At 44.9% G+C, this 20,679-nt stretch overlaps 1 protein-coding gene across 2 annotated transcripts in view; it reads left to right on the forward strand.

The window, feature by feature from the left end:
- The first annotated feature begins 95 nt into the window (after positions 1-95).
- asic1c (acid-sensing (proton-gated) ion channel 1c) overlaps positions 96-20,679 on the forward strand; it is a 73,947-nt gene continuing 53,363 nt past the window's right edge. The window contains exons 1-2 of one of the 2 annotated variants that reach the window (XM_060058233.1): positions 103-210; positions 359-1,473. In XM_060058233.1, the coding sequence (XP_059914216.1) occupies positions 919-1,473 (555 nt within the window). In that variant the 5' untranslated portion in view covers positions 103-210; positions 359-918. Of the gene's footprint in view, positions 1,474-20,679 lie in introns of both variants that reach the window. The other variant, XM_060058232.1, reaches the window with a different exon arrangement.

A 20,679-nucleotide genomic window follows, 5' to 3' on the forward strand; every position in this document is an offset into this window, starting at 1 on the left:
CCCCCGGCCCCTGCCCCCCCCCCCCCCCCCCCCCCCCCGGTGATCAGGCACAGTGGACGGCTGGTCGGAGGTCTCTGACCCCCCCCTCCCCTTCCAACCCCCCCACCGCCCCAGACCACCACCTTTTCATTCCCATTCTGGAAGACGGGAGAGGAGCCGGCGAGAACGGGAGGAGGAGGAGGAGGAGAAGGTGGCAGCGACCAGCGACCAGTGAGCCGTTTCTCCCTTTTATTACCTCCATTCACAAATCCACTGCGTCCTATTGTACCGGCGATGTAGAGTCGTCGCGGCGACCAGAGGAGGACGGGTCCCATTGACTGCCGTGGCTCAGTCCCTCTCTCCCTTTCTCTCTCTCCAGACGTTAGCCCTTTTCATCGCATTCCCCGGCTTTTCCCTGATTCTCTCCCGTGCCACGTCTCCGCTTTTCCTTCCTTTTTTCGCTCCTGCTGGTTGTGCCTTTGTCCCCTTTTCACGCCACCGAGGACTCAGAAGGCAGTGGCTTTGGCCGGGAGTGGGTGTGTCGTTTGTGGAGCCTGTCATTGTGTTTGGTTCTGCTACAAAGGACAGCGGAGTGCGGAGCGAGGAGGAGAGCACCAGAGATAATAGGAGGGGAGGCTGAATGGTAGAGAGGACGAAGGAGCAGGAGGAGGAGGAGGAGGAGGAGGAAGGGGGAGAGCATGGGACCACAGGAACAATCTCTGGAAGGTGAATTGTGATAAAGGGAAAATGATGACAGAGATTGACGGCACCTTGGAGACATCTGCTCCTTCCAGCGAGTGACACTTCTTGGGAGACGCCGGAGGCAGTGTTTTGCCCCACCAAAGAGCCGGCGGTGCTGTTGCTAAGCAAAGGGGCTCCGAGCCGAAGTTGTGGTCGTTGATTTGTGATCAGGAGTCATCCCCCTTAACTGCCGCCACCATGAAGGGGGACTCCGAGGAGAGCATCGAGAGCACCAAGCCCTCCAACCTGCAAGCCTTCGCAAACATCTCCACCCTCCATGGCATGAGCCACATCTTCGCCTACGGGCACATGACGTTCCGCCGGTTCCTCTGGACGCTCTCCTTCTTGGGCTCGCTGGGCCTGCTGCTGCTGGTGTGCATGGACCGCGTGTCGTACTACTTCGAGTACCCCCACGTCACCAAGCTGGACGAGGTGGCGGCGCCCAACCTCACCTTCCCCGCCGTCACCTTCTGCAACCTCAACGAGTTCCGCTTCTCGCAGATCACCAAGAACGACCTCTACCACGTCGGCGAGCTGCTGTCGCTGCTCAACAGCAACTACCAGATCGCCAACACGCACTTGGCGGAGCCCGAGGTGCTGGCCTCCCTCAAGGATAAGGCCAACTTCCAGAACTTCAAGCCCAAGCTGTTCAACATGACCGACTTCTACAACCGCACGGGGCACGACATCAGCGACATGCTCCTGCAGTGCACCTTCCGCGGCGAGGACTGCCTTCCAAGTAACTTCACCACGGTGAGTGTCTCCTGGTCGTCACTGACTGCTGCTGTGTGCTGCTGTGTGCATGGCCAGGCCTGAAGGTGAGCCGGTGGGTGGAAGCCATGGAGGTTTATGTGTCAAAAGACAAAACAGTCTGGGAAGGATATAGCCCTGATGGGATGGTCACATATATTCAATGCTTGGATTCATCCTGTAGTCAGTGTGATGATTGTTGCTTCGTGATGCTGTTGTGTTAAGAGAAGCTCCAACGTGCTGAGTTTCTTGATTTGATTCATAGTTTGGTTATTTTTTTTATTTTAATTTTTACATTTGGAAACTACATTGTTATTTACACTCATAGCTTACTTGTCTGTGCGGTCAAATACAAACCAAAGGAAGTCAACTCAAGTATATCTACTGCGGGTCATAGCAACAATTATTTGGCCCTAATGCGAACACACCTGTCTGTGCCTTTGTAGCTATGCTAAGGCTTCTAATGGGTACTAGTTTCTTGTAAGCTGGCTTCAACAGATTCCTGCTATGAAATTCCAATGTTTTGGTAGAAACTATACTCAATAGCAATGCAATAGCGGGAGGTATTATTGATCAACACATTCCAGACTTTTTCCAACCAGATGTGTTGCTCTATCCTTCTTTTTATATATATATATATATATATATATATATATATATATATATATATATATATATATATTATCTTTGAGTTGCATATGAATGAGTCTGCTCAGTTGTGGCACAAAGTGCAGTGCAGGGAATTTCAAGTGCATGCAGCAATTTGCTGACGCTGATAAATAGCTTTTCAGACTTTTCTGAATTAATTCCTAGATGGGGGTTTTGTATGTTGCAGTTTGCTATCAGTGAGGAGCAGTCATGCGTGGAGAAGGTAGTTGGTGGAGGATGGTGTTGGTTGACTCCATCCAAGCACAACTTTTTGAAATGTATTTTATACGTTTGCATTGAGATTTGAACTCACTTCCTCGTGGTTTACATGGTGAGACAATATTAACTTGAACTGAATAACCGAACAGAGCTTGGATATAGTGTCATGGTACTTACGTATGTTTGTACTATATGTTTAATGCCATAACCAGGAGGTAAAAGGAATACTATATAATTAATTTTGATCTTCCAAAATCATTAGGTTTATGCATTTGATTCCCTCTTGCTTTCAGGCAGATCTTGATATTTTGAATTTGCGACTTCAGATCTAAATAATCTCATTATGCATGCATCAATTACACACCTCTTCCAAATAATCCCCAGCTATCCTTAATTATCTGCTTTTAGATAAGTTATTTTAAAATAAGAGCATGCGTGAAGTTTTGCTTGCTGCTTGATTGTGAAGTCCTGTTTTGTAGCCTAAATAAAACTGCCCTGTCAATTTTGCTATTATATTGGAACCGATATTTATGCTGTGGTGGTGTTTTGATTGACTAAGTAGGCACTCAACTCGCCATAATGCATTGGGACTACAGTGGGCAAAAATGTGCTCTTCAGGAGACTAGATAACGACAGTGTGCCATACCCCACCAACAGATTGTTGGTGCCTGTATCTGGCCCGGCTGTTTTACACGGCTGACTGGGAACATTGACATCCACTCTTGGACTGCTTTAGTTCCCAGCTTTTTGTAGTGAAAATAAATGGAAATACATATGCATGTTTACTACTCACAAAATAATTCTTATTGATGTTTACAAAGGCCTGTATGACATTATGGTACAGTTCACCTTCCTCCCTATAGAAGTTGAATGTAAAAAATGTAATTTCTTTTTTTTTCTTACAAAATGTTCAAATGGTAAATATATGTTAGAAAACAATTTAAGTCATTTCCAGTCATTTCAATGTGTCTCAATGAATGCATAAGTGCAGATTGACAACACAAACAATTATGGGAGTGATAAACGTTGACAACGAAAAACAATTAGCATGAAACGCTGTGCAGTTTGTTGGTTTCTGTTAGGCGGCTCGTGTTCCTCTTTGACACAATCGGTTATTCGTAGCGTCAACAATGTCTTTGTAGACTAATGTCATAAGTTGTACGTAAAGTCACTGCAGAACTTCACCTTTTGAACGGCATGTCAAATTTAGTTTGCACCACCTGAACAGTGATGATTCTTCTGAAATTAAATGAATGGATTTGTCTGCCAGACAAAGTATATATTCTGACACCTCAAATGAGATGAGAAACAACAGCATTGCAGACTGTTGAGAGTCTGCATTTGAAGTTGACTTGAAGTTGTCAAAATGGCGGCGCTTTCAAAGCGGTGAGCTTATGGTCCATGTCAGCGTTTAGGCAAAGCTGTTTCTAGTGATATCAGCCCCAGCAGAACGCTGAGGTCCTGGGTCAGTGTGCTGCCATGTTTTCATTTCTGCTGATCAACATAAACTTTTGACTTACTTTAAAAGTCACAAGAGAACACCAATACAATTTCCAAGGTTCTTTTTGATAATCGTTTTATTTGTAGTAACCTTGGGTTATTTTGGGAGTGGGTTATTTTTCAATTGAGAGATATAATATCTTCACATTAACATTTAGAGATGTAACGTTTGCACATAATCACTGTAATTATGACACATGAGTCCAGATTAAATCACTTTAATACCAGCGTTTTCGATGATACCGTTTATCCGAGTTAATGTAAAATTGCATTTAACTGCCGTTGCTGATAATGACTGTAATCTAGACTTTCACCAGTCCTTGGCATTTTATAGTCTTTGATGATGGCTTGTGAAATAGTAACATGTGAGGGCTTATTGGCCCAGCATCGCTCTCTAAACAGAACCTCATTCAACACGTGTGTTTGGAAGGGGGCGGGAGGACGGGGTTCGGATGCGCAATCAGTACTGAACTTCAGCGCTTTAGAGGTGAATTGGCTTTCATCCTCTCGTCTAAATGACAGTGGCTGCATGAGTCCCGGTTGAGTGGCTTCTTGTTGCTCACGGATTTTAGTGTTGGCAACTCTTGGAAATAAACGTTGTAGAACAGCAATTCGGAATCTCGAGGGGAATAACGGTTATTCCCGTGGGTCTTCAAATGACTTGCAACCTGCTGCTGCCGCTACTGCCTACCTAGGGGACAATCAAAATGCTGCATTCTCTGCTTCCTATGAATTGAAAATGGCGTCTTCTTGTGTTCTTCTCGTTTGTTGCCACAGTATTTACCTTGGGAGATAATGCAGGAAAACGTGTTTGGAATAATGATCATGTCCTAATTATAAAGAAATGTAATGATCTGATTCAGAAGTAGCCTGAAATGATTAAACTTTCTTTCTAGTTGAAGACGAGCGAGCAGATGGTATATTACGTTTTCCTATGTAAACGACACGAGCATCGTGTTCTTTAGTGTTTTGTTACTTTTTATCTTGAGCATGATTGCGTTTTCCATTGAAGTATTGTCAGAACATGGGAGCACACACGCACACGCCTCCTGGTTAATCGATTTGTGTCCCCCTCATGTTCAGAGCCTGCAGTATTCCCTGTGTGTTTTGCCGAGGGAGCCCGGTGACTAATTACCAGAGCTTCAAAGACCGCCACTCTCCAGCGTCGTAGACTTTATTCCAGCACATAGCTAATCACGCAGGTCGAGTTGTGCAGAACTAATTTTACCTGTCAGTGCCCTGATTGCGCTGTGTCATAACTGTGACTGTGGTGGTGAAAGCCATTTGCATTTGTGTGCGTCGATGCTGCTGGTTTCCCGTCCCTCATGTCCTGCTGCTGCGCTTGCCGTACTGTTTATCACAAAGGTTAAGTGTTATCCATTTGTTTTTATGAGAAGCAGAATTTGTAATCGGTCAACACACTGGTACAATAGTTATGTCCACTATTGTGGGTGTGTGTGTGCATTTTTGTGTTTCAGTGTCAAGCAAACATTTATAAAATATTGGATCATAATTGTTATTATTCTAGCCAGTTTTGTTGTTTTTTGCCACTTCAATATGTCCTTTTAACAATTATAGCATTTATCAAAAAAGACATAATTATGAATTCACTGTGTTTTAAAGTACATCCCATTACCTTGCATCACTGTTATTAGCCAACTTCTACAGAAGTTCACCACAGAAGAAATCTGCAAACTCTTCAGCATAAACTCTGCTTTTTGTTTTGCCTACGTTAGCCCATAGTATCTTCAGTCAAACAAATGGCCAATGGCACCATCCTTCCCTAAAAACAATTCCCGCTGACACCTGAATTGGATTTAGTGAAGCAGTGGAAGATGTTTGATGACGGTGAATGTACTGCGCTTTATCCCAAAAAAACATGGACATTTGGCATTGCACTAGAAACACCTTGTCTACTCAGTAACCGTCACAACGTAGCATACGTCGCGGTCTCACCTCGGGTAACACTGCCTACATCGGCCTTACAGAAACCATCGTTCCTGTCCCCACATTACTGCTCTGTTCTCTGTGCCTTCAGGGTTTCATTTAAATAGTGTGATGGGCTAATATTGGAGAAACACAGGCCGTGTATTACATTACATGCAGCATGTTCATTCCTGTTATCTCAAGCACACATCTTTTGTTGGTTGTTAGTCAATTAGAGGGATCTTTAATCTAAAGAATGATATGTTAAATATATACAGTAATATATAACGGGAGGCATGAAACTGAATAATCTGTGTTCTTTGAGGACACAGTCGAGCAGTCTTAATTAGCTCTTTGCATGCTTTCTTGCCAATGGCTTTGTTCTGTTTGGTCTCTGTTTAAAGCTTTAATGCACCTTTTAATTTCGGCTGAAAAATGGCTGCATTAAATGTTCTGATGATGAGGATGACATGACCCTGGATGCATTGGTTTATAATGGGCACGCTTCTCTCCTGTGCGCGAGTAGACATGCCTGCCGCCTTGGTCAGGTCTGTTGCCATGGCATTCCCGTCGGAGGCATGGTTCGACCGGCTTGTCATGAATTGCATTGGTCCGCATTCAGCATGTGTGCATGTGTAGTAAATACATCCATAAGGAAGGTGCAGTTCAGTTCTGGACCACATGATCATGTCTTGTATCATTGTTACTGAGATATCAGCGAGTCATCACTGATGTTTTTGACACGATCATATATAAATGTGTAATGATTGCACAATAACTCCTGTATACCGTAAAAAGTGTTGAAAATGATAATTGCATTTATGGTTCAGTTGAATAGAAGCATTCTGTTTTTGTCTGCCTGTGCAACCAGATCATGTAAATAGCACTTAATCGCAGGCGTTGCATTGATTTAGAGTCTGTTCGATTGGAGTTGTCTCACAGCCGACACATTCCATGAACCACCATTCAATTTTGAATCAACCCAGAAACAGGCTAGCTCTAGGAGAGATGAGATACCTTTGAATTGTTTGGCTGGCTGCTGAAGATGCAAATGTGTAAAGAAGCAAGCCGGTCCCCTCTACCTTGGTCTCGTACACTTTGTGAGTAGCAGCGGGCGTAGCATTGGAGAATGCGAGCAGTGCCTTGCTCAAAGAGGCTGCCCCACCACAGATGTGCCGGGGCCACGACGTGGGGGATTTGTCAACCATCTCTGAAAAGTCTCAAAGTAAGATTCTTGTAAACGAAGAGAGAGGTATGGACTGGACAGCGTTTTTTAAAATACCAGTTGTAGTTGAGCAGTTTATTGATAACTTTATCAAAATCAATATTGATCAACATTTTCTATAGATATGCCCGGGTTATTTGAAGCTACAAGCTAGTTGAAATGCCACACAAAGCGACTTCCACACTTGAAAATTAGCTGCTTTTTGTCCACAAAGCAATTACAATTGCTATTAGGGCTTTTAGCAGACGCTTTTATCCAAAGCGACTAACATCGGTTAATGCACACATTGACACACTGACGGCAGAGTCAACCATGCAAGGCGACAGCCAGCTCGTCAGGAGCAGTTAGGGTTAAGTGTCTTGCTCAGGGACACATCAACACTCTGGGGATCGAACTAGCAACCTTTCGGACACAGGACTACTGCTCTACTTCCTGAGTTAAGCCGACACTGTGTTCAAGTGTTGAAAGCGACTTCAACACTTGAAAATTAGCTGCATTTTGTCCATTAACAAGTGAATCAACATAGCTTAAAATAGCTTTATTTCAAAATGTTAATCACATAATTTATGTCTAAGACACGTATACATTTGAATGCTGCACAAATGTACAAAATCTACTCCGTTCAACTGCTTCAAAGCCTGCTTTGAAGTCAAAGACGCAAGCCCAAAATATTATCTTGTCTTATCGTTTGTCAGCATATGGAAAATGCTTACCAAGACTGTATCATGAGTTTGCGATGGAACGGGTTTCATCGTGTGTTTCAGATGAAAAAGTTGATGATTTTGTGTCATTGGTTGTGTGTGTTCACTAGTGTCAAGGAGTTCAAAAGCAAACAACAACACAGTCACAACATAGAGATGGACAATGAGATGAGCCTGGAGAAATGTCCACTAACAATAAAAAATTCATTTTGCAGCTTGTTAGGATTGCCGTCGAAGAAGTTCATTCCTCTCGTTCAGGGGAGATGATGTTAAATAAGTGAGTATGAGTGTTGCTGAGTGTGAGTAATTGTGCAGCTATAGGCCTACAGCTGTATAGCAGAAAAGACAGCCACTTAATCCACATCAGCAGTTGAAGTGGTTGCCTTTTTATTCTATACCTAAGCCAAATATTACTTCACAAAATCAATTTTATCTTGATTGATATCTCGTAGAGGGGAGACTGCTGCCTCATCGCCAGCACATGCATGAATTAATGCAACTCTACATACTTTAATGTGAATCCTGCAGACAGATTTCCATGCACCCCTGGCCTGTGCTTCATTATCCCGGTCCTGAGCGATGAGGTTCTGCACCACTTTGATGCCAGCCTCGCTCAGCTTTGTTACTTTACATGTCGGTGTTAACCTTTTGGTTAAATTTCATTTATTCCGATCATCATTCCTGAAACACTGTCAAACGACTGAACAGACCCACTGTTTGTAAAGACAAACACGGCACTCTCCATAAATTACTTGGTTTTGGGACGATAAGCGAGCAAACGCATTGGCATGCATAAGAGGTACTGCATTACAAAACATATATAGGGGGGGTGTAGAATGATGCAGAAGGGGCCAAACTCCAGGTCCACACTGCGTCCGCTCCAACACCTCCGCCTCCCCCACACCTGCAGAGTGAGTAACTATAGGACCGACCCAAACAACATAGCATAAAGCAGGGAATAAAGCTGCTCAAGTCAACACTGGCTTGTTTCTAATACCATGATGTTTACACGTCAGGAAATGTATACACATCTTTTAGGAGGAAGGAAGGGAAATACCGTACACCACAAGTTATTGAGTAAGTGCACAAGAATTGAACCAAGTTATTAACTGTGTGGAATTATTAGCATACCATACAGTGTACTGCTACTTGTAAACCAACGGCAGGCAAAACTAGATTACCTTTTCTGAGAGAATAAATGCGAGCTTTTATCAATTTTGATTCAAAGCAATAACATCTTACTACGGGTGTGACATCAATAACACCCTGCTTAGTTTATAAAGCAATAACATTCTACTACTTTATCACAGCAATAACATCCTACTTTTTGTGGTGATATTTGGTAATCCACTCCCACATTGACTTTTGTCTTTGCCCTAGCATTATCTTAGCTTATCATCATTGTTTGGGTTTGATCAAAAACGTTTTTCCTTCTACTTCCATGAAGCCGATACCATATTCCTGCCCTTCTGTGAATAAATATTGATGTGCGGCTATGGGTTCTTCTGATTGGTAGATAGTAAGAAACTCTCCACCTGATGGAGTTTAAAAGAGACAGAGATTTAAAATAGAAATGTGATCACAGGGAGACGGGCTGTGCGCAGCTCATTTGTCTTTCTCAGACAGCACACAAAATATATTGCTCACTGAATTGCAGATTTTGCCAAATTCAAATGTAATCATACCAAAAAGAACATGACTACTGAATCTTTAATCTCTCCTGACTTTTAATTCTCTTAAAGGCACATACCTCCATCGCGCCGGTCTCCCCAGGGGCTCATTACCACTCCGAACCCGAGGATATAAAATAATTGCTTCACTAGAGATGCAGGCCTCTCCAGTGTCACGTCTCTGAATTCGAGTGTGTTTGCCACAAAGTGTCTTCATCTATTTTGTCAAGGTACTTGGCTATCACAGCATGGACACACTTTACTTGGCAAGTCCGGATTTGACATTCAGACAGTCCTTCCAAAGTGTGACACGAGTCCCTCGTTGTCATGGATATTCAGGTCTGGCCAGCGCCGGGTTGTTGTGTCTGCATCCCGCAGTAATTGGAAGACACAATGGTTCTCATTTATTGATGGATCTGATTCTGAAGCCTTAAATGCCACCAGGGAGTTTCAGCGAAGGCCAAAATCAGAAGCGGACGTTGTTGTCATTGAGGAAAAATAAGATGTGAGACCATTAAACGTGGGTTACCAATATTGGCTTAAATTAAGAGAACTCAACAATGAGTCCAATAACGCCTTCCTCAGGAAATTGCATAATTCGTATGTGAAGGTTCATCTTGTATGTTTTAAGAAGAAAATGCTTTAATCAAATAGATCACATTGGCAGATTATGATTATGGAACGTAAAAAGCACTCTGATTGGCTTAGGATATAGCCAATGAGGCACAGTGATTAAGCAGCATTCCGAGAGTAGAGTTTGGTTAGATATCATAATTTGACCAAAATATGACTCATGAAATCCTTGCATTGCTATTGGACAAGACCAAAGTATGGTAAGAGAAGACCACGCGTCTCTGCCAGGCGGCTGTGGATCCACGGTGTTCAAACCCACAACCAGCAGCCAGTCGCACACAAATGCAATCAGGCAGTCAGCAAGTCACTCTCATTTCTGGTGGGGGGGGGGGGATTGTGTTTTTCCTCTACTTCTTGTAATGACCTTACCTGGAATGAGCTGTTGTTCTGAACTGACGTGAGGAGTAGGAGGAGGAGTGGTGACTCATCTCGTTTGCATTTCCTGTAACCGCGCTTATCTCCCAGTGTGTGTCTATTCCAGCGGCACAATGTGTTCCTGCCTGTCATCCGCCTCCCCCTCTGTAGCTGTAGGATGCTAAGCCCGTAGCGCCGCCGCCTCACCCCTTGCCCGCCACAATGGAGGGCTTAGTCAGACTTGTGTTGAATTGTATTGCATATGTTAACGTCTTGATCAGTTGAGGAGCGAAAAAGACAAAACTGTAAGCTGCAGAATAAAACGCACAACACGTCTTTTGGGGAAGGTTTGGCTGCTTTATAGTGCGAGAATGACTCCAGCAGAGATGGAGTTCTTTCTGGCATGGAGAGTTCGTCTGGCAGAGAGTTCTTCTGCATCTGCTGTATCCCCTTATTTTTCCTTTGCGTTTTTATTCTTTGCCAATAAAGGAGGAAGCACATTTGTACGTTCCCCCGCAGAGACTTGAGTCCTACCCAGGAGAGCCCCCCCGCTTCCTCTCTACCCTTGTTTTCCTCTTATCTGGAGATGAGCGTTATTAGGAGCCCTGACGCGCAGCAGCCAATTGGGAGTCCTGCTTTTTAAAGGCACTAGAGTCCAAACATGCAGAGCAGAGGTTCCTCATGAGAAGAACGCTGCTCTCGGTAGGAGTTCTAACTGTCCTGCCCTTGCCATGCTTTCAGGAATCTCTCTGTCTCTCTGTTTCTCTCTCTCTCTCTCTCTCTCTCTCTCTCTCTCTGTCTCTGTCTCTGTCTCTGTCTCTGTCTCACTCTCCCTCTCTCTCTTTTGTGAGATTTTTTTCGAGACACATTCAGCTGTCTGCGAGTTTTAGTATTCTGTGTGTCTCACTCTTTTTTTTTATAAGGTTTCTTGTGTCCATACCGCAGATGAACATCATCAGACATACTCCTCCTGGCTGGATTGTGCGGAGGCTGGGTCGACGGTGGGTCTTTGTCTCGCTGCCTCTGCGTGGTCAGGCCTGCAGGCCCCCAGGCGGAGGCCTTGCTCTCCCTCTGCATATACATTAGTGGAGATAGCCTGGATCCCCACTGTAGTTAGCTCGCCCGCTGCTCCGCTCTGATCCCAGACCCCACACAAGGGAGCTGATGCCTTAACTGTGGTTCGAAGCCCAATCCGACGTTAGGGGATGCTTCAACCTAATCTGCATCCTCGGGGCTAAGAATAAATGACGACCAACATCGTTTGCTGATGTGGAACCATTGTAAGCAAATGAAAGATCATTTCTTTGACACACACAACTTGTTGTCATGGAGATGTTTCATTTGCGGGGAGAAGGGTCTGTTTGCTGTCGTTCCGTATTGTGCCACGCGTGGCTATACATCTCTTGTTCCCATTATGAGACGATTTGAGTGAGGACCTCCATGAACTCCAGATATCTACACCGTTGTGTTCTCAACGGAACAATGTATGATCGACAACCTTGCAAGACAAAGGGTGTTTCTATTCTAAGAATCTTTAAAGCAAATGAATGATCTACGCATTTATTCTCCTTATTTGAACAATGCAATGTTAGTGCGTGCTTCACCGATCTTCATGTATCATGATGCTCGTAACAGTGCAGTGGTGGTCCTATCTGTGTAAGGGTTTTTTGTCCAGGTTGTCTCGTATAAACTCTGCCAGCGCAGAAGCACACAAACGATTTAGGAAGGGGAATAAAAGTTCAACTAAGACCCTTTCATTATCATAATGAAGTCATTATGGTTTGAAAAAATCGAAACGCTTGCCAAACTAACAGAAAACCGTTGCCAACTCATATAGCTCCATTATTTCCTCTGCAAGATTAGGCTCTAGTGTCGGTTCAAAATGTGTGTTACAATAAAGGCAATAAAAGAACGTTGTTCTGAGGTGTTGGGATGTCATTTAACATGTGGCCCATTGAGGACCATTTAAGGGCCTGTCCTCATGCGGGCCATACCTTGACACCCCAGTAATCATAGACCTCTGTGGGCTGGCTCTGAGCATCCCGCCTCATCATTCATCTGTGACATCGACCAAACCAATCCAGGGCCCGGCAGACTGTGGACACGCTGCTCATTGGGTACCTTTCCCATCGTAGACGTATGCGGTGGTCGCCTATTCTCCCGGTCATTTCTGTTGGTGTCAATCTCTTGCCTCTTCTCTCTGCCCTTTGATTGGCTCGGTGAGGTCTCACACATTCACTTTTGCCCCTGGTTCCTCTAACAGGATTTCGCTAAGACTCCCTCCTCCACCCTCCCTCCTACTATGCATCCCCTACCCCTCAGCCAACACCCAACCTCATTACCCAGAACAAGGTCCTCAATTGTCTCTGAATCACAGCCACTGTGGGAAACGTCATGTTCTTGTCCTCGGTATGAAACACTTGGGCAAATTCATTTTCTGCAGCCGGAGTGTTTGAGAAAACACTCCGGTTGCAGTCCATTATTTTCGCCTTCTAAAAATGAACGACCCGCATCATGCACTAACGAGTGTATTTAATTAATGATAACATTTAATTAGATCTTACACATATTGTCGTAGTTTCTATTTTAACTCCGGAAACACGGAGAAAGTCTTCCACCACCAGTATTTCCTGGCACAGTGAGCGTTGGAGCCATACCAGACGCAGCTTCCCCGGCCAGCGATGTTCACAGTCCTGTCTGCTAGTCTCCCCGTTTCACCCCCTGCCAAGAGCCCCCCTCGCACACGGCCACCTGGCGTCCTGCACCCCCTCCCAGAGCCACAACGTCTCCCCAATGATCCCTCCGAAAAACGGTCCCTTTTAAAACTCATGAACAGCGACCACAAAATCTGACCTCGTCTACGGCCGTGAATAACCTTGGATGGATACCAGGTATGGCAGACGGGAAGGCCGTGGCGGAGGTTAATGTCTGTTGAATGATGGGGCTGGATTCAGTCAGCAACAGGTCATTTGGCTGGTATGGAGGTCGTTTTGCCGAATGCGATTCACTAGATTCTTATTCAACGGCGCTGACAAACGACTGTAAAATGTCCGGCAGGAGGGCGCCGGGGGGGGCAGCAGCGACTGTGTGTGCGCGCCCGTTGCAGAATTCAAAGTGTCTTTGTATCGTAGTTAAAAGTGACTTTTTTTAGCCCGAATCTTGTTCAGTCGCCAGGCGTTGTTTATCTCCGTGTCGTGTTGTTTGGTAAAAGAAAGGCGTAGAAGTCGATTTGGATGTGTTTAATACAAGAGGGCAGGGCAGCAAAGGGCCAGACATTTGAGTTATTCCACCAGTGTGGACGCTGACCTTTTCAAAATGAAATTTCCCTAAGAGCAGTGGCCAGTGCCCGAATGTAGGCCCTCCGTCTCGTGGCTGTAACTCTGACATTCAGAATCCTTATGTTTATCTCATTGATTCTGCAACGGGCGCGCACACACAGTCGCTGCTGCCCCCCCCGGCGCCCTCCTGCCGGACATTTTACAGTCGTTCGTACGGTGAATACAAATGACTTGTGTGATATTTAAACACCCTTAACATTTGCCTAAATCACGCCGTTTGTCCCAGAGCAGGTTGCCTTTCTCCGTGTGGGAGAATGTGTGTCAAAGGTGTGTTGTTTGTCACACTTTATGATCTGACCTCCTGTCCTCGCTGGCAGGACGACAACAAATTAGCCGTCGGCTCTGAGCCGTGATGACAGTTAACACAGTTGTGATGTTAGTCGTGAACACAGAAACCTGTGTTAAGTGGAATGATAGTTCAGCTGGACATAGCGAGATAGTTACGTTATTATGTCCAGTAACTACCTCATTACTGAACCTAGCAACGGCACCCACCCGAAGCACTCTGAACGCTAAATCGCGGCAGACAAAAGCGAAGTCAGGCATCATGTGTGGGTGTGATTTGAATAATGCAAAAATACTGCGGTCTCTCTTTGAGTGGACTTTGTTCAAAGATGCGGTAACGTCCAAAAAACGAATGCGTGCATAATCCCAAATAGTGCTTTCACAAAACAATAAGAGGCCAGTAAATGCTCCATCACCCTAATTAAACATGCGAGGAGGGGAAAGGGTGCCAGGGGAGTCATTGCCATGCCCTTAAGCCCTACTGTCTCCGGCCCGTCCCTCTTGAGGGGGAGAAACAAACACTACAGTGGATTGGTTTGTCACAGGATTAATCTTCCTTTGACCAGATTCTTTGCTCATGCATTCACATCTGCGACACGGATTTCGAATTTGAGGCAATCTTGAAAGACTATTTACCTAGACTCTGCATAGCCTCCCCCCTAACCCTCCTATGCCCTTATTGTATGTTGTAAGTCCTGGCACTTAATGTTTGCAATTATTGTATATTGTACGTCTTGGCACTTAATGTACACATTTATTGTATGTTGTGCGTCCTTGCACTTAAAATAGTACTGAGCATCTTATCCTAGCTATCGTTGTTGTCTACGGGGAATGGCTTAACCTAACAATTGTTAGTGCTTGGCACTTATTCAATGAACATTCTTACTGTACCGACAGCGATATATAGTTTTTTCTTACAGACTTACAGATTGTAAGTCGCTTTGGATAAAAGCATCTGCTAAATGCCCTCAATGCAAATGTAAATGTAAATTCGAGGCCAGAGGCCATGGCTTCGGTCCTCCATTTGTACGGGTGCAGAGTCATGGTCATGGTTCGTCTTGGAGCGGTGGTAACATTATTAAGGACGAGAAGACGCTGTGCCCACCTCCTCTCCGTGCTTCTCCTGCAGGCCTCAGGTGCTGCGCTCTAGCATAGAGTCCTCTAATCGACAGATTTGTGTCCCCCACCGGCGAGATGTTGGATACACTCAACTAATGCCTGGTGGCCCCGTGCCACCGCTGCTGGCGCTGCCTGTGGAGCACCACTCTTGGCTCCCAGGACCGGTGTAAACACACAGATCCATCACGGCCCCCATCGCTGGGAGATATCAGCCAGCTACAGCTGGATCTGAACACCAACAGGACCACCCTGATTAATGTGGCGTTTGTGCCCTGAGATGAAAGCCTGCATCAAATCCAAATCCACTGCACTGGAGATATTTAGGCGTCAGACTTGTATTTATAGCTGCTGAGCGTGTCGAGTCATATTTACGTTTTTTTGATGTTTATCTGTACACACGATATATCTGCAGGCGGTACATGGTGCATGCCACTGCTCGCCACTGATTGGTATGCATGCATGTATGTATTTATAACCTTTTTAAATGCTCTGTCAGAAGAACTGAGGTCATGCTTCCTAAGTCAACATCGACACATTGGCTGGAAAACGTAGCGCTCGTGCTGAACCTGAACACTGACCAGGAAACACAGGAAGTGAGTCGGTAACAAGGCTGTATTCAGGATAGTGGTCCTCGTTTCCTGACCTCAAAAAAAAAAACCCTCAAACAACCACGGTGTCGAGCTGCGTTCACCTCCCCTTTCAATACTGCGACGTCGACCAGCTCTCAAACATCGGTAATTTAGGCGTCGGTACGTCAGTACACTCATGAACCAGATAAAAGCAGCCTGGACGGCCAAATGGAGTAGGGGAGGATAGAGAGACCTTCCGACAACACAAAGTGTTGGCGATTACACTGAGAGCAACACCGTCGACCACCCTGCCGGGCCCCAGCCGCGCACACACACACACACACACACACACACACACACACACACACACACACACACACACCTCGCTGTGTAATATTTGTTCCACTCATTTCAGCTGGGAGATTCACTCTGTTTCTGATAGAGTGCGACTGCTGCTGACGAGCAGTGGTGGCTATCCGGAGAATTGGTGTCGGGCTGTCTGTTCGCAATAGTACTTGAGAGGTAGTTTCAATCAATGACCCCCCCGCGGTCACACAAGACGTTGGTTCTGAAGTAAAGGTGCCCTCTTGACATAAGAATATTGTTGTTTATAGCGCAAACTGCTTGTGATCCCCTAGTCTATTTTTTGTCAAAATCTGACCACAAAAACTGGCGGATCTAGAGTTCTGAGGAGTGTTTAAGAAGCTCACAGCATGGACAGACTTGTTGAAGAAAACTATAGGGAACCAGTGATTATTATGCAAAGATAACAATGCATTTTTTTCGACTTCTATGTAATTAGGGCAGGAAAGTAATATAATAAAATAATGGGAGCCATTATATTTAGGATGCTGGAAGCAAGCCCTAGTTTGGGATGATGAAGATGAGAGAAGAGAAACTCCCTCTGCGCATCACAGTTTTAAAGCATACATTTTTATTCAATCCTAAACTAAACATAGTTAAAAAAACATCAGTATGTAGTGTAGTGTACTGTATGGATGAGTCTAACTCGATCAGGGTTGCTGCTGTGTTAGAGGGGGGAAATGTGCTGAGAACATTGCAGAAATGCATCGGCCCATGAGCAATTTGGGATGAGGAAAAGATTCACTGCGTCAAACCTATGGAACAGGAGAGAAAGGGGCACACAGATAGCTGGGGTTGTCAAAGGACTGCTTGGAAGAAGACCGAGGCCTTTGAGATCCAAGTTTGGAATCCGACTGAAGTTTTTGAATGGGTGCAAAAGGGTTTCTTCAGAAGTTTTTAGCGGATGTGTAGGGCTGCTGACTGTACGATATTCCAATAGGTTTACAGCCGCGATACATTTCTCCTGCGTAATACTCCTGACAAACGATGTTGAATATGTGGTCTTTAAATATGCTTTGTCATATCCATTTATTCATATCGGGTGTTTTTTTTATACTTTATTTAGATTTCTGCACTTATTTATCCATTATGATGTTGATGTGTTTATGATTATTCTATTTATTATTATCTATTATTTAAAAAAAAAAAAACAGCTAACAAAATGAAAATTGCTATCATTACCAAATGGCATTTGTAGTGGTTCTCTAATTTTCTCTAATTTCTACAAGTAGGATTATATTTGTGAACAAAATAATGATAAAACAAGTGGAATAGCTTATGAGAAGGAACTGTTTAATTAAAGATTCTTAGCTCACTCTTCAACACAATATAATTAAAACACGCATTATCACAAACGTTACAGTCGCGCACCTCTGAACAATCTCCACCAGCCGAGAAGGGAACACACAAAAACAAAGTTGACTCCGGAGACTTTCTCTTTTTCTCAAGTCTCATGTTCCTGTAACTATTCTGTGATGTCAGTTTAAAAGACACCGGGACATCAAACACCAGTGGCAGCCAATTCAGCCGCTCACTTGTATTTCATCATCCGTCTAACCTTTCGACGCGGCCTGCTCCGAAGCCCAGACACCGCTGCTGAGAAGGCAGATTTACCGTGGCTTTTAGTTGTACTCGCAAAACAGATTACTGCGTTACCATCCATCGTATAGCGGCTCTGTTATTCCATCTCGTACCGACCCCGCATAAGAAACGTCCCTGCCCTATACGAAGTCAGGAGGAAGGACGTATAAATTGCCCGGGAACAGCAATAACGCTATAGTGTTTTTTTATACGTTTTTAAAATTGAAAGGGAGGAGCAGACCCCAGACGGTCTCTTGATGGTGTGAGCGATGTGAGCGGAGGGGGAAGATAAAGAGCCCTCTTGAACACTCAGCACAGGACAGACCCCGATGGTTACTGAGGGATGATGTCCCTCTGTCCGCCCTCTGAGGATTTACCGCCATTTTGTCTTCATTCTTTTTGCCAAAATGTCCTCGGCTCCCGATTTTGTGAAGACTTGACCTGCTGTACATCACATCAAACACAGGCAGGAAAACATTTCAGGGCCCCGGGAATCTCACTTAGTTAACGCCTCGTTTCCACATACGTACATTCTCGTATGCGATCCAACCGTCTCCGACCGAAAGTCCATTCATTCCTATGTGATTCTCTGTAATGTCAGTTTTTCCTCCGAGACTCCTCCCCTCCGTAAAATTTCTGTCCGGTATGTCCGTAATATACGTTCACAATTTTTTACTTTCGCCGTTGTTTTACGGAGATACCGTATGAAAGTTTTTATGTTTTTCATAAAACATGTAAGTACCTGGCAGGCCAAACTCCTCACCGATCTCTTTCCAAGTCTGGTTGGTTTTGTTTTTATCTCTGTATATGTCGATCCTCATGTTCCAAAGTACCGGTCTCCTATAAACGGCCATTATCATACGCTCCCCCATCTTTTGTCCGTAAATAAATTCATGTCCGTACGTAAAACACTAGCGACTCCTCCCGTAAATTTACGGAAGCACGGATACGAAAAACATACGGATGTGGAAACGAGGCGTAAGGATCTGCCTTATAAGGTGTTAGAGTACAACACATGGAGAGCTGTTGCGAGCGGAACCAACAGTCCCCTCAGATGTTTTCATGTTCCTTTTACCCTTGTCTTCAGGCTAGTGTTCCTGAATGGCAAGTTCTCAGTGTGAGTGACAGCTTGCCCAGCCAACACCAGGCAGAGGTTTGAAAAGGTCAGGTGTGCGTGTGTGTGTGTGTGGGTGTATGTGTGTGTTTGTTGTGTGTGTGCCTGTGTTTGTGTGTTAGTGTGTGTGTGCGTTTGTGTGTACCTGTGTGTGTGTGTGCGCCTGTTTCTGTTTGTCTGTGTTCATGCCTGTGTGTGTGCATCTGCTTATATGCACCGTCTGTGTGTGCATGCGCCACAATCCTGGCATGGCACTGCTCTGTGTCTGCGAGTGTTGGCAGACACTGTTACTGGAGGCGGAAGTGATTTCTTTATCCTTAGGCATGAAGGCGGACCGTATGCGGCTGAGTACTGCACCGGTTCATGTTTATACTCCAGATTGACTCGTCTGGTCTGAACCCAAACAAAAGTATTGTGCTTGTGATCACACGATACGCACTCTGACCATGAGTCACTCAAGCTTTCTTTCTCTTCATATTTATATAGATTTATTATATTGAGGACGTTTAGACGCTTTTATCGAAAGTGACTGGCAACGGTTGTTGCACACATTCACACACAGATGGGGGAGTCAAACCACGCAAGGCGACAGCCAGCTCGTCAGGAGCAACCAGGGACGCCTCGACACTCGGCTAGGAGGAGCTGGGATCGAACTAGCGACCTTCTGGTTACAAGTCACCCCGCTCTACCTCCTGAGCTACTGCAGAGCTACCACGGTCTCGTACCTTTGGTCTTAATTGCTTCGGAGACGGAACCAAAGGGAAGATGGTGTTGACGTGTGTTGGAGTGTATGGAGCTGTTCCGAGGGAACCTTTAGCTACCCCTGAATAGCAGACCACCTTTCCTGGTGCTCTGAAGGGCCGCGTGTTTTTCCACTTCTGTTTAATGGAGGCTGGGAGCCGTCTTATAAGGATGTTACAGAAACATTCCACCGCCGTTGGATCGCCGCCAAAGCAATCATTGGCAATGGAAGGGCAACTTTAATTAAACCGTTTCCTGCTAAACTGTTGCAAAGGTAAAGTTTTCTCACTCAAAGTCTTAAGTGCCAGAGGTTAACTAATTCAATTATAGACACAGGGAAGCTGGCCCCACAATAGTCAGGGGAGCATGACATCTGTGTCGCGATTTTCATGATCTTTCCAGCGCTCACAACTGTGGACTTTTAATATGTGGAAAGGTCACGTTCCCAGAAGATGTCTTCACGGGGAGACTTGTAAGGCGCACACACAAGCAGGCACGCGAACACACACACACACACACACACACACACACACACACACACACACACACACACACACACACACACACACACACACACACACACACACACACACACACACACACACACCGAAACGGCCAACCCCTCACGTCTCAAAATGTATATTAAAATCCACCCTGTCTTTAAAGTCGGGATCAGATGGTCTTTTGAAGCTTCCCTTCTACCTTTGACTTAAAAGTACACTTAGCCGGTCTGGGTGAACAGCAGAGATAGGATGATTAATTTGACTGAAGCTGTTCATTTGCTTATTTTCATCTGGCCACAGTATGGCTATTTGTGCTTGTGTGTGCACGATATAAGTTTGTCTTTGGCTTGTTTGAAGAAAAGTTGTTGTAAACATTACAGCACAACAAAGTGCTGTTGTTGGACCAAAGGGGTGTCATAAAAAATTGACAAAAAATGCCTACAAGCACATCTGGATATATTATCGGAAGGGTGAGTTTCATGTATGCTTTTGCTGCTATGAAGTTGGTTATATATCGCACGGCACAATTTGTATTCAATGGTTTCCTCTTAAATCAGGGGAATGGACAAATCCGTCTATATGTTGTGAAAGTGCTATTGATTATTTTATGTGCCCTGGTACCACCGCCTTGGGAATCAATCTAGGCGTGTTTTGTACTGCAGCGCTGCTATTATCCTTTTTTCACCAGCCCGGCCGAGTATGTTTTGCATTTCCTATACA

This window comes from Gadus macrocephalus, chromosome 8, assembly GCF_031168955.1.
Source record: "Gadus macrocephalus chromosome 8, ASM3116895v1".
In the NCBI taxonomy this organism is placed as follows: Eukaryota; Metazoa; Chordata; class Actinopteri; order Gadiformes; family Gadidae; genus Gadus; species Gadus macrocephalus.